Source organism: Manacus vitellinus, unplaced genomic scaffold (assembly GCF_001715985.3).
Source record: "Manacus vitellinus isolate BGI_N305 unplaced genomic scaffold, ASM171598v3 scaffold_47_pilon, whole genome shotgun sequence".
NCBI lineage: Eukaryota > Metazoa > Chordata > Aves > Passeriformes > Pipridae > Manacus > Manacus vitellinus.
Window position 1 is genome coordinate 1469320 of NW_021940585.1, and position 14503 is coordinate 1483822.

Sequence of the window (14503 nt, forward strand, 5' to 3'; positions counted from 1 at the left end):
GCAGCATCTCTGACAGGCCCCAGGATTTTTGGTCAGTGCTGTGAAAGGTGCTCTGCACTTCTACCTACTTGCCTTTGGAAGAAAACAGCTTTGGAGCTGTTTGGCTTTGATTTCCACCTTCAGCCTTGGATGGACTTCCAGGGTTTTAGTGATGAAGCTTGGGAAAGGCATTAAGAATTTGAACAAGGTGAGATTTGTGTGGAGACCTCAAGAGCACCTTCCAGTATCTGAAGGGGCTACAAGGAAGGTGGAGAAGGGCCTGTTCATCAGGAACCAGAGTGACAGGACAAGGGGAATGGGTTCAAACTGCCAGAGGGCAGGATTAGATGGGATATTGGGATGAAATTCTTGGCTGTGAGGATGGTGAGGCCCTGGCACATGTTCCCAGAGAAGCTGTGGCTGCCCCATCCCTGGAAGTGTCCAAGGCCAGGTTGGACGGGGCTTGGAGCAACCTGGGCTAGTGGAAGGTGTCCCTGCCCATGGCAGGGGGTGGAATTGGATCTCTAAGGTCCCTTCCAACCCAAACTAGTCTGGGATTCCACAATTTCAGTTTGTAAAACACAACATGCCAGCAACAGTGTGTCTACGAAGTGGATTTTATTTATTTACACAACACAATGAGATCTATCCATAAAAAGTTGACTACACCTGCCAAATTTTACAGTGCAATTTTGGAACAGCTTTTAAATATTTACAGAATGCTTTTTCAACTGAAGAGGTTAAGGCAGAGTCGGGGCACAGTGATAAGAAACACTTAGTGCAGCTTTGTGCTAGGCATGATACAGAGATGAACTGGCAGCATAAGGTGTTCAGATCCATTGGAAATTCAGACTGGAATTACTCCTACAAGTCCAGCAACTGCAGGTTAATAAAAAAGAGCCAAAGATACAAACAACCTCAAAACACAAGCAGCTAAGGAAAATGTTTGGCTACCATGGGAGATGGAACAGGCATCCAAAATCCTTAGTTAGCAGTGAATTATGGATCCTGGGAAGGAGACACTGTAGGACACACTTTTTTTCCCTAAAGTTGGTGAAAAACTGGAATAGGAAGCAGGCTTAAAATGCACCTGGGATACAGATGCTACCACTGAAGGTGTGTCCAAGAGGACTGGATTCAAAGACATCCAACTTCTGCTGGAAGACAACAGGAATGAGGTACCCAACTGCTCCTCATGCCTTTGAAAAACCACCTTGAGCTCAGTGACCTGAGGGGTCACACTTCAAACACAGCACTAAAAATGCACAATACACAGTACTAGAGAGCTGGTTTTTTCACAGCAAGTCATCACAACTTATAATTGTTTAGCTTCTTTGGTATTTATAAATAAAAATGCTGGTCCCTTTCAGTAAAGGGCTACGAATGCAGCTACTATCTCAAAATCATTTGTTGCTAATCCACAGCAGCTTGAAAGGATTCTGATTTTTATTTCATTTTAAGGCAGTAACTAAGTAGTTAGGAATTGAAAAAAAAATGGTTTTATATTATTTCCAATGGTTTATAAGGCAACATTTTCAAATGGCTGGAAGAAACTGCAGGAGAAGTTGGTATCAGCCCTTCACACAAAGTACAAAGGGAGCAGAAGGTGATCTTAGGGATGAGTTGGTAAAAGCCTGATCCTATAAGTCATTCCTTCCGTTAGCCCTTATTCATCCAAGTGAGCCCTACTGACTGCAGTGATCCTGGGATCACTTCTGATTAAGGCTGCTTTGCATTTCAGCTTGGTAGGATCCAACTGGTACCTAAACTGCTTATGGCAAGTCATTAAAGTCGTGGGACAAGTACAAAAAGCACAGGGGTTGGTGAGGGAGAGGAGAGGACACGAAGGAGTTATGTACAGTACTGGCAATCCCCCATCAGTCCTTCAGGATGGCACTCAAAAGACATGTAGGTAAAAATTCCCTAAAAGCACCTATTAAAAAAAGTTCCACTACAAACCCATTTTGTTTTGTTTCCTAATCAAGAAATTCAAGACTAAACAGCCCTGGAAGCCTTTTTTTTTTCCTGTGAAACGTCACTTGAGCTTTGTCTTGTCTGTACTCTGGAGTTAGTGTTCAGCACCAACAGAAGTCTGCAGGAGTCCAAGATAGTTCAAACTGAGACATGCTTTTAGAAACCTCAAAAAGTTATAATTTTTATCAATCTGATTGCAAATTACAGACTGGAGCCAGGCAGACCCAAAGGGTTAATGCCACCTGCCCCTGGAAGTGCAGAGTTAACTACAAACAGGCTCAACGTGGAGCTCGTGGTTAGAAAAAGGAATTAGGAAAAGCTCAACTGATGCAGAACCCTCCCTCCCAGAATGGTACCATGTTCCCAGAGAGGCTTAGGCAAGGAAAGGCACTTTGGGGCTCTCCTGTAGAGAATCTGATCAGAACTTTTAGAAGTTATAGTAGGCAATAATCTAAGAGTGGACACAGTGGGTTCCACTGCCCCAAAAGTGACCCCAGTCTGTGGAAGACTCCAGGGACAGATGGTTCAGCCAGGACAGCAAGAGCAGCTCTGTAAGGAAACACTAGGCAGGCCTCCATCAGCAACATTCTGATCCTGTTCTGCTCAAAACCAAGAGCAAAAACGCCACAGATGTTTTTTTTGTCTTTAAACCAGTGAAGATGTAGCAGAGCTCAGATATGGCCGAGAGATGGCACCAGCCAGCCAAGGGAGCCTTGGGCTGAGCCAGCTCTGCACAACTTACCCACCAAGGATCAGGTTCAGGAAACTTCCCTCCCTCTGCTCTAATTCCAGATGCACAGTGTGACCAGTTGTGGTTTATCTGGGCTGTTCACAGATCCCCCCTGTCACACAGCAACCAAAGACTCCGTGCTCGGAGCAGGGAATGGCCCATTTCTCCTCTATCCGGGGAAGGAAAAGTGTTGCACAATTTCTTAATTTAGAAAAAATATTAAATGGCTTGAGGGTAACTTAGTACCAAAAGTAAAGTGCACCAGGACTGGAGGCCACTGTGACAGAGCTGAGAAATGCTATTGAGAGGCTTCCAAGAAGCATTATAAAAACAGCACTACAAACTAAGGTTAAGGCAATCCGAGTTGTGTCCTTCTGCTCGACAGTTTCCTGGAGAGTTGTCTGTCTCAAGCTTTAATTATTGCTTTGTTACTGGAGTCCTCAGCCACTGGGCAAACAGTGCTGGCAGAATTGGCAGAGTGAGTTTGTCACTAAATGCAGGACTGGCAAACAATCCTACAGAATCCCGTGCTTTGCAATGCCACAGGGAAGGCTCCCATCTCCCGATGGACTGTACAACGTGGCAAAGGATTTAAAAAGGAAAAACTCTTGCTCCTGAAGCAGCAGAAGGTGCTGGCAGCAGAGATGATGCAAACACGTTGTGGAATTTTTCAATGGCGCAGGAAAAAAAAATCCTTAGTAACAACCAGGTGTGTAACAAAACAGGGCCCTGAAGTCTCCTCCGAGAGTTGACAGCCCTCAAGTTTCCTTTAAAAAAAAACCAAAAAAATTCTTTTATGGGTATAAACCCGAAGTACAGCAACAGAATTCCACGGCTCAGAAGTCCCAGGTAAAGCTGTGTCACTTCCCTCCTTTCATGTAGGACGGGATTGCCCCTCGGGCCGTCAGGCCCTCGAAACGTTTGTAGGTGTAGTTGATAAAAACCCAGTCCTTGTTCTTGTAGTCGGTCTCTGGGTGGTTGCTTGTTGCCACTGGGAAGACACAGAAGAAATAAAGTTACCCTTTGGAGACTGCCAAGTTTATTTTCATACAAAACACTGGATGTGGGATAGGGCAGGAAAAAATATCATAAACCCAGGATTCAGCTTCGTGCTTCAAGCCCAGGAAAGAACTGCTGGAGCACAGGACACGGCACAATGATTTTAAGCTAAAAGAGGGTAGATTCAGACAAATTTTTTACAGTGTGGGCTGTGAAACACTTGCACAGGTTGCCCAGAGAGGTGGTGGATGCCCTGGGAGTGTCCAAGGCCAGGTTGGACAGGGCTTGGAGCAACCTGGGCTAGTATAAGGTGTCCCTGCCCATGGCTGGGGGTTGAATGAGATGAGCTTTAAGGTCCCTCCCAACCCAAACCATTCTGGGATTCTGTATTTAAACTCATGGAGAAATGTGTGACTATGCTGTGATCCTTTAGAAATTTACACCAAAACATCCCCTTTCTGTCCCACCCTTCCCCACCCACTACTCCAAGTGTCAGCTGTGCCAGCAGGGATCAGCCAGTACCAAGGTCCTGCTGAGATCTGAACTGGCTGGGAGCTCTGCTGCCTCAGAGGTGCCCTTTCTCAGATAATTCCCCCATCATTTCCATCCTGCATCTCCTGGAACCCCAATTCCAGCTTGCACACCCTGCACCACGAGGCTACCAAGGCATGTGCTCATGAGAAAAAAAAGTTAGCATCTAGTAAGATCCTTTCTGTGATTAACAGGAAAGATGATTTTACTGGAGGAGAGGAAAGATTGTTGACATGCAGAATCAAACAATCATTTACCTGTTGGTTTAAGGATATCAGATTCTGGAAATTCATCAAAGTTTGAGGTATCATCAATGCTTTTAATTTCTATGGAAATCGCAGCAGGTCTCTCTCTGCCAAGGAGAGCAGATGGAGCATTAAGATTTCAAAGACAAAGCAGGATGCAGCCACTTTCCCTTTCTTAACAGAATCAAGACTGAAAGTGCCTAAACCTCAGCAAGCTTCAGGTAGGGAACAAAATACTTTAACCCACGCCTGGATATGATAAATTCCATTCACCTGCTCCCTGCTGCTGAACAGGACTGGCCTGGACAGTCCCTAGAGAAGAGCAGCTTCCTTTTCTGCAAAGCATCTTACCTGATGTGCTCCCAATCAACCCCTTCAAAGAATGGGTTACTCTTTATTTCCTCCACACCAGATGCACCAATTCTGTGCTCCCATTCACAGCAAAATCTGGGATGGAAGGAAGAATGAAAATGAAGGGAGAATGAAAATGAAAGCATTCCACCCAGAAATGGAACAGCTTTCTGGACTGATACTGCTACAGTTTCTTAACATATAAATGGAGCAGACTAAGAACTCCCACAGCAAAACCAACACACAGACTTATGTTCAGGAATGTCGTGTCCAATGCCACAGTTAAGATGTGCTATTCCTTCACAACAGGATAATGTGGCCTTTCTATTTCAGGACCAGGATAGAGCAGGAGAGCATATAAAGTCTATAAATGTAGACCTTTATATTTCTGTCCTGAGAATAGATAATGATTGGAAATACAATGAGTCAGCAAGCACTGGGATACATTTGTATGCTCCAGTGCATACAATGGCAAAATCATTCCTGTTGTAAGAAGCCAGCTCTGGCAAAAGGATTAAAGTGGCTTCCATGAGAAGCTTGCAAGCAAAATAAGGAGCAGAAACATTTTGCCAGAGCAGTCAGGGAACAACTAAATGACCTGAGACAAAAGTATTTGACGAGGGAGTTCAGCATTTGGTGCATGTGCACAATGGTTTGTACCATCAGGGTTTTTCCATGTGAAACAAGCCATGAGAGGCACAGAACACAGTTAGAAAGACAAGAAAATCAGTGCTATATTAACTGGCAAACCATGTGACTGGCACCTTAAAATAAGATCCTTTGCTTTATCAGAGATTGGAACTTCTGGAGGAAATGTCAGGGTCTCTTTCCAGTTCATCACTTTCTTATAAGTCTCTTGAGGAGTCTCGGAACAGAAGGGTGGGTAACCTGAAAAGAAACAAAAATACAGCCTTAGATAAAGGAAAAACAGTTCCTGAAGTCTGCAGTGTGCTGGTCAGAGCACACCTCACTGACCAGGGAAGGAGTGGATGCTCTGAGCACATAAACAGGTTGCCCAGGGAAGCTGTGGCTGCCCCATCCCTGGAAGTGTCCAAGGCCAGGTTGGACAGGGCTTGGAGCAACCTGGGCTAGTGGAAGGTGTCCCTGCCCATGGCAGGGGATGGGACTGGATGAGCTTTAAAGTCTTTCCCAGCCCAAACCAGTCTGGAATTCCCTGAAATGCAGCTGGAATCCTACACCACAGTCCCTGTTTACAACCCCTGCACTTACCAATCAACATCTCGTACATGATGACCCCCAGGGACCACCAGTCACACAGCTTGTTGTACCCAGTCTGCATGAAAACTTCAGGAGCAATGTAATCTGGAGTTCCCACAGTAGAAAAAGCCTGGAACAAACACCATCAGTCATGCATCTTTAGGGAAAACTGCCTGACGTGGAACTGGGGACTTACACAACACTGGTTATGTTAAGGAAGACACCAGATTGTCTCTGAGATCCTTTAGCAAAGCTGGGTAAAGCCTTTATTTCCTGATATATAGAGACAAAGTCAACATGTTCATGTGCAGGTGTCTTAAAATACCATCAGGAATGTGGGGAAAGGTACCACTGTCCAGATACACCTTGGAATGGGTCAGCAGCCCTTTGTTAGATTGCATGGCAAGAACCTTTAGTTTTGGCTGGCAGGCATCAGATATCCATGCAAATAATTCTGGCAGTGCCATCTCAGGCACATGTGTCACCAGCTGTTCAGCAGATGGGTGAAGGACAAATTAGAGTCATTCCTCTTTTTTTCCCAAAAAAAAAAAAAAAAGCATCAATCTCTTCCTTTCAGGATTGTTCAGAACTCTGGAATGCTTTAACCCCTTCCATGTGCATCCATGGCCCATTTGGATGCAGGAACATTTCCAGCCAGGTGAGATCTACTTACCAACTGCCTTCGATTCCTCTTCCAGGTCTCTGCTTTCCTTTTGGAATTCATGTTCTGAAAAGCTAAAGGAGATTCAATATCTGTGACTGAATCCATTACAATAGTCACCCAATACACATTTTAACCCCCAAACTGTTACACCCTAAATTTAAACCTACCAGCAACTTCCAAACCCATGTAAGATTGACAACATCTGACTGACAACAGCCTTTCATTATTGATCCATGCTTGCAGGGTTTATTTAAATCCATAATCCAAGTTATTCCATATCCAAGTATGTTCAAAGAGCCTGTCCTTGCTTATTAATTTAAATAACACTTAAGATCCAGCCACCATCTTTTCATGCCAGGTTTATTACACATGCAAAGGGCTACAGCAGAGCCTGTTTCAGAGACAAACTTCTGGAAGTGAAGATGGGTTTTTATTTTACAGAAAATCAAAATTACATCTCAAGATGTAATTTAATTATTAAACCCCCCCCACTGTAGCCTTCTACCTTCACACTAAAATGAGTTATGTCAGGCACTGAGAACAACCACCCAGATACCCTTTGGAGCCAAAGAACTTACTGAAGTCACTGGGAAGACTGTGGTTCAAGTTTCTATAAAATTCTGTCCTGTGGGCTTTCTTCAGTCCAGTACACAGACCAAAGTCTGAGAGTTTCACGTGGCCCTAGAAATGAACAAACCAACCAAAAGACAGAACCAAGACAAGACATTATCAGAGCAAATCACAGAATCAGCAAGGTTGGGAGAGAGCCCAGCATCATCTTCACCCCCCTAAACTGTGTCCCCAAGTGCCACATCCAGATGCCTCTTGAACACTTCCAGAGATGGTGACTCCACCACTTCCCTGGGCAACTTATTCCAGTGGCTGATCATGCTTTCCAGGAAAAAATCTTTTCTAAAATCCAACCTAAACCTCCCCTGGCACAGCTTGAGGCTGTTTCCTCTTGTCCTGTCCCTTATTCCCTGGGAGCAGAACCTGACCCCTACCTGGCCACAACCTCCTTTCAGGAGTTGCAGAGAGCCAGAAGGCCCCCCCTGAGTCTCCTTTTCTCCAGGCTGAGCCCCCCCAGCTGCTCCTGCTGCTCCAGCCCCTTCCCCAGCTCTGTTCCCTTCCCTGGACATGCTCCAGCACCTCCATGTCCTTTGCATTCCTTGTTTTAGCCTAACACTGGATGTGTACATGGAATGAAGCTATTGATACTTTCATCACTATTCCACAAAGAAAGCCCTTCAAGAAGCCTCTGCTCCTGCAGCTCCCCATCACTTCAGAGTGAAAGGAAACATCTCCAGATGCAGCTGCAGCCCCTGGGTTGTGAACTGACCCCAAGAGACAGAAACACCTTAAATTCAGTGACTGGATCTGTCCTGGTGCATAACATGACCACACTAAGTGCAATTTTTAGAAGTATATCTAAAATATGTATTTTCAAAGCCCCAAATTTATCTACATCTAGATGTAAACACACTGAGTTGGACACAGTGCCCAGAGAAGCTGTGGCTGCCCCATTCCTGGAGGTGTCCAAGGCCAGGTTGGACAGGGCTTGGAGCAACCTGGGCTAGTGGAAGGTGTCCCTGTCCATGGCAGGGGGTGGAACTGGATCTCTAAGGTCCCTTCCAACCCAAATCAGTCCAGGATTCTGTGATTCTATTATTTACATCAGTAATTCCAACCTGGTAGTGGGACAGGAATTATTTACTGCTGGCAAACCTTTTCCAAGCAAGCTTGATTTTAGGTATATTTGGAGTGAGCAACAGGAGGATACTCAAACAATGAGGCTTTCTGCAAACTAACCAGGTAGCCTGGCCAGCCCTCAGGAATAGATCCTGATCCTGAGGGAGATCCCACCTCCATTCTCAGTCTGGAACAGCCACATCCTTCATGTTTGATAGAACCATCTATGCCCATGCTGGCAAGTGGGAGTGTAACAGATGTGAGAGCAAAAGGAAACAGCTTTGACTGCAAGGGGAGAACTGAAACTCCAGCTGAAAGAGCCAAAAATAGCTTAAACAGTTGTCAGAGGGCTCGAGGTCTGAGCACAGCTGGGGTGGAAGGGAGGTCTTTCCTGGCTTGGGTTTTTCCCAGGATTATGGCAGCTACACCTCAAAAGCTGGAAAGAACAGGGCTAAAAAAAGAAGCACCATCTTCTGTCACAACCCTCATCACTAGTTCAGGTCAATATTAAAAATCACAAGGCCTATTTATCCTCCCCAGGGAGTGGCCAGTCCATACCTTGCTATCCAGGAGGAGGTTGTCTGGTTTTATATCCCGATGGATAAAGCCCAGCTGATGGATGGAATCAATGGCAAGCACGGTCTCAGCAATGTAGAACTGTGTCTCCTCCTCTGTTAGAGTGTCTTTCTTCATCAACAGTGTCATCATGTCACCTGGAAACCCCCCAAAGGTGAACACACAGGCTCCACTCTCACTAATTTAAGACATTAAATTAACAGTCCATGTGACAGTCCAGGTTGTGATGAGGAAAGAATTGGGACCTTCTGTCCAGTTTCCCACTGGAACTTCTCCCCCCTGCAGCCTCCAGGTACCACTGTCCCACCACTTTCAATTTTCAATCAGGAAAACCAGATTTGGGATTTTATCAGTCCATGTGGTCAGTCCAGGTCATTATGAGGAAAGAACTGGGACCTTTATAGAAAAAAAGCTATTTCTGCTGCATTCAGTTAAAACCAACAGGTTAGAGAATCCACACCTGGTTATGTGGGGGTTCTGCTGACAGCCAGGGGAGGAACTAAAAGAATACTTAGGCCAAGTTTAAACACCTGCAGCTCAAACCCAAGCAGGAGACCTCAAGCTTGCCCCAAACATCTCAGTACCCCCAAAAGCAGAAACCTTTACAAAGACTTGTTCCTTCCCAGATGTACAAACACAGGGCACCCACACACACTCTGATCTCAGACTATATTTGCCAATTAAGAAATTAGCAATCCCCAAACAACAGGAAAGCAGTTTTTGGATTCCAGTTACCTCCAGGCAGGAACTCCATGATCAGGTAGAGGTTTAGCTTGTCCTGGAAACTGTAGAACATCTTCACAACCCACAGGCTGTCAGCCTCCACCAGGATGTCCCGCTCTGCACGGATGTGGCCAACCTGGACACACACAGATGCCCTGGGTTAGTTTTAGCTGATGCTTTTATTGCACAGGCAATTCAAGTATTATATTGGAAAGCAGCAAATACTGAGAATTCAACAGTCAAACCTCTGCACAAGGGCAGAAACACCATCAGAATTTCAATATGTGGTTAATTATATAGTATGGTTTATATGTTATATATACCCATTAAACCTATATATAATATAAATCATACACTCAAAAATATCTCAATTCTTTACAAAAATATCAAACCATTAGATCTCTTTTTGAAAACCCAGAGCTTCACCCCAGTGCTGAACAAGAAGTGACTGTCTCAGATCATTTTATTCCCAGAAGCACTACAGGAAAGCCTTAAAAATGTTAAATGCTGCTGCTTCATGTCTGTCTGAGTCTGAATTCCAGCAGCTGCATCACTTTGAAATTTATACCTGATCCCATAAGTCAGAAATGCAAGAAAACACTGATCTTGAAGTTTCCAATGAATCATTTGCATGAGTTTGTGTTGAAAGACCCCCTAGAAGACGAGTCCTTAGGAATTCAGAGGTTTTTCTGACTTATTTCCTCAGTAAAAAAAGAGGGAAAAAAAAAAAGCCCACAACTTTTTAGCTACTAAACCTAAAGCAGAGTTGCCTGTTCCTCCTCTGCACATCCCAGTGACCTCCTGGAGTCACCCAGTGCTGCTCCAGGGGGGTATTTACCTGCTCCTTTTCGAGCATATCAGCCTTGCGCAGTATTTTCATGGCATAAACGTGCCCCGTGTCCTTCTTCTGCACCAGCCTCACCTGGGGAGCACACAAAGAACTGCAGTCAGACCCAGCACACCTCTGCACAAAGCTGGGGATCAAGCCCTTGGCTTCCACTTAATGAAAACAGATTATGAAGCCCCAAAAAGCACAGTGCTCAGAAAGAGCAAAAAGTCCCGTTAATTCTAAGAGATAATTTTAGCAGAGATGGCACCCAGCAATTCACACCTAAAGCAGGTGCTCCAAAGGCCACCAGAAGAGACTTTGCAAGGGCCCTCCAGCCCTCCCTAAGCCCAGCCCCAGGAGTTCACCATTAAAACCCTCTCCAAACCTGCCCATCAAGTCCTTTTCGACATCGTTCAGGTTCCTTTAAAGCACAGAATGTTTTAAACCAGCATTTATTAGGTAAAGAGATGCACGTGACTGTTCAGCTAAAAATCAATCTGTGGTTGCTACAACATTTACCTTTTGCTTGTATAAACTAAGCAAGCCTTTAACAGACTCCAGAGCCAGTTAAAACCACATTTTTTTTCTGGACTCACCTCTCCAAATGCTCCTCTGCCTATTACTTTTAAAGACTCAAAGTCCTCCAACCCAAGCCTTGTTCTCTTTAGGCGAAGAAACTCCGTTTCCTTTTGTGCATGAGCTGATCTCCTGATTCTTTTCTAGAATTTAAGAAACCCCAGTGAGAATTCTGCAGGTGGGTTCCACAGGGATCACAGCAACTTCAAGGAAAGATCCCAGATCTCCATTTGGAAAAGAAAAATACTTGTATTTAAGCATTAAGATAATTTTTCCATATTTGTTACCTCTTCATCTTTTAAGCCTTCTTCTTCCATCATTTGTTCTAGTTTCTTTTGTCTAGAGCAGAGAGAAATCAGAAAAATAAAGGTTGAATCATTAACCTTGTTTTTTAATCAAATTAGAAAAATAAAGGTTGAATCATTAACATTGTTTCTTAATCACGTGCACAGATCCACCAGCCCTGCTCTGTGCCAGCAAATAGCAAATGTATTATGGACAAGGGAGACTCAGGAGATTAATTTTGAAGCATCTACTATCCAAATTTAAAATTCCAGCTTTGTCCTCTTTAATTTTAATAATCTAAACCTGCCTTGAGTTTCACATGTTATTCAACTGTACATTTTTGTTGTACACAAACCCAGATTGAGGAGATCTGGGTTCAATTCTCATCTCGTTCTGACAGCTGGGCAAGTCACTTCAGGGCAGAGCCATAATAAACATCAAAGTCTCACCTATTCCAGGAAGAATTGGCTCTTTAAACACATTTAAAATTTCTCTGCATCTCAAACTCATCATATGCAAGAGGAGAAAAGTTACTTTAGATTGCCTAAGACCTGAGATACTCCAAATATTTGGGAAGAGGAAACGTGTCTGTACATGTTCTCCTCTTTAAAGAATTCAGAAATATTTACAGCCTTAGTCCACAAGGGTCATTTGGGAGAAAGGAAAGAAGGAAGCAAGACTTCAGAGGGGGAATGGCTTCAGGGGACACTTGCAATGATTATCCTCTGGGAATTTTTTCCCAATGCCAACGATATTTACAGCTGGCTGAACTGGGATTGGTGGTTTGGGGGGTTTTATTGTCTAACATTACAAATGCACTAAAAAATTCCTTCTCTTTCTGCAAGTCATCCTTCACAAGATCCTCTTCCTGTCTCCTGGGGCCCTGTGCAGCTGCTGCAAAGTGATAACATTTGGGGTTATCACTTCACCATCATGCACATTTCAATCGCTTTGCCCTCGTTTAAGAACCCTCTGAGTCCAGTCCTCCCAGTCCACACCCAAACCAGTGACTCCAGCAGCCAGTGCAGTGCACAGAATTAAACAGCTCAGGTCAGAACTCCCTCAAATATCCTTACTAGGCCCAATCTGCACTTCAGGGTACAGTGTCAGCACCACTGAAACTCCAAACTGCACAACCACAGACACAGCTGCTGTTACAAAAAACATGCAACTTATAAAGTCCAGTCTGTTTGTTCAGACAAAGTCTTGATCCCAAACAGGAAAAAAACCCAAACATTGAGATTTTGGGGAGTAGACAATAGTGCTCATAATAAATAAGTACATTTAAAAAGCAAGGGCTGTGCAAAGAGAAAGAAAGGAATTAAATCACTGATGTTTTCTGTCTGAATTAGACCTCGATCTCTCCTAATCTGAAACTTTGAAGGAAATATCTCTGCAAGTTAGGATTTATTTCTAAATTGCTGCCTCATTTCTGCAGCTCCTGTAGTGAGCTGGCATTCATTGCTCCAGGAGCTCGTTATGGCTTTGGCAGCAAGGCCAAAAGGGAACCAACACTGATTTCCAAATTCTGATTATAGACTCCATGGCAAGCTGGGAGAACAGCAGAAGTCCCAGGGCTACAGCTTGAGGGTATTCAGCAAATGAGAAGATCCAGCCAAAGGAAAGTCACACAGCTCAGTCCAATCCCATTTTATACTGGATTGATGGATTTAAAGAGGTGCCACAGGTTCAGGCAGCAGAGTGACTCCTCACAGCAACCCCTCCTTGTCCCTGAAAAGACTGTCTTCCTTTAGGTCCTGCACATGGATCGAGGCAATGCCAGCACTAACACAGGCTGGGCAGATAACTGGGACTGGGAGCAGCCCTGGGGAGAAGGACTCTGGGGTTTGGTGGATGAGAGGCTGGACATGACCCAGCCCAGAAACCTCCCGTGCCCTGGGCTGATCCCACAGAGTGGGCAGCAGGGGGGAGATTCTGCCCCTCTGCCCCCTCAGGTGAGACCCCACCTGCAGAGCTGCCTCCAGTTCTGGGAACAACAGAAGGATGTGGAGCTGCTGGAGGCAGTCCAGAGGAGGCCTCAGAGATGCTCCAAGGGCTGGAGCCCCTCTGCTCTGGAGCTGGGGGTGCTCACCTGGAGAAGAGAAGGCTCCAGAGAGACCTGAGAGCCCCTTCCAGGGCCTAAAGGGGCTCCAGGAGAGCTGGAGAGGGACTTTGGACAAGGGATGGAGAGACAGGACAAGGGGGAATGGCTTCCCACTGCCAGAGGGCAGGGTTAGATGGGATATTGGGAAGAAATTCTTCCCTGTGAGGGTGGGGGGCCCTGGCACAGGTTGCCCAGAGAAGCTGTGGCTGCCCCATCCCTGGAAGTGTCCAAGGCCAGGTTGGATGGGGCTTGGAGCAACCTGGGCTAGTGGAAAGTGTCCTTGCCCATGGCAGGGGGTGGGATGAGATGAGCTTTAAGGTCCCTTTCAACCCAAACTATCCTGGGATTTTATGATTTTTGCTTTGGCTCAGGAAAGCTAAACGCAGTTAATATAAATTTGGGCTCTTACCCAGTTTGGAAAAGAAACAAGGAGGATCTTTACCTCATCTCTCTCTCCTCGTGCTGTGCTATGAGGTTGCTGTAGAAGTTTTCTAACGTCACCTTTGTCATCGTAACTCGCTCCTTGGTGTGGTTGCTCATGGACGAGCACGGTGTGGGGCCTGTCATTGCCATGGCTGCTAGGAGAGAAAAAGGGAGGAGAAAACTAAACATCATAAATGGCAAATAACCTTCAAACAAGAGCTGAAATCAATTAAATGATGCTGAATCACAGAGCTCGGATTTTAACAACAAATACCACCAGTCTGAACTAAGACGAAGTAGGGAAAAGTCTTACAAAATAAAAGGTACAAGTCAAACTTCCTGTTTTGAACATATTTGATCTGAAAATAAGAGGGAAGGAAACTTAAGAAATATGGTGCCTCAAAAACCACAATTTCAGCCAGTACTGCGTATGTTTGTTGCTCCCAACACATTCTATCTTTAGTAAATGTTTAAAATTCAGGAATATCACCCTGAAACACCTAATCCAGAAGTTGTGCTTCCTGTGACCCCTGCAGAAATAACTCCATCAGTTGCCTCCTGGCTCCTCTGCTGTGAAAGTCATCAACATCCTGAAAGTCATCCCACT

The 14503-nt window shown here is 44.9% G+C and overlaps 1 protein-coding gene across 1 annotated transcript; it reads right to left on the bottom strand.

Moving 5' to 3' along the window:
* Positions 1 to 577: 577 nt before the first annotated feature.
* Positions 578 to 14201, bottom strand: STK38 (serine/threonine kinase 38). The gene is made up of 13 exons (XM_018079764.3): positions 13916 to 14201; positions 11372 to 11423; positions 11105 to 11227; positions 10518 to 10601; positions 9692 to 9815; positions 8939 to 9093; positions 7270 to 7372; positions 6701 to 6762; positions 6040 to 6157; positions 5574 to 5697; positions 4810 to 4905; positions 4471 to 4565; positions 578 to 3674 (listed from the first exon to the last, which is right to left on the bottom strand). The coding sequence occupies exons 1-13, from the start codon at positions 14086 to 14088 to the stop codon at positions 3544 to 3546; spliced, it is 1440 nt and encodes a 479-aa protein (XP_017935253.2). The 5' UTR covers positions 14089 to 14201; the 3' UTR covers positions 578 to 3543.
* Positions 14202 to 14503: the final 302 nt, after the last annotated feature.

Excerpts from the sequence above, each read along its gene's own strand:
- STK38 (XM_018079764.3), bottom strand. The coding sequence starts at position 14,088 with ATGATGTTTAGTTTTCTCCTCCCTTTTTCTCTCCTAGCAGCCATGGCA. Across the intron at positions 11,228-11,371 it reads AAGGCTTAAAAGATGAAGAG|AAAAGAATCAGGAGATCAGC; the intron begins GTAACAAATATG and ends CTTAAATTCTAG. Across the intron at positions 9,094-9,691 it reads CATGGAGTTCCTGCCTGGAG|GTGACATGATGACACTGTTG; the intron begins GTAACTGGAATC and ends GGGGGTTTCCAG.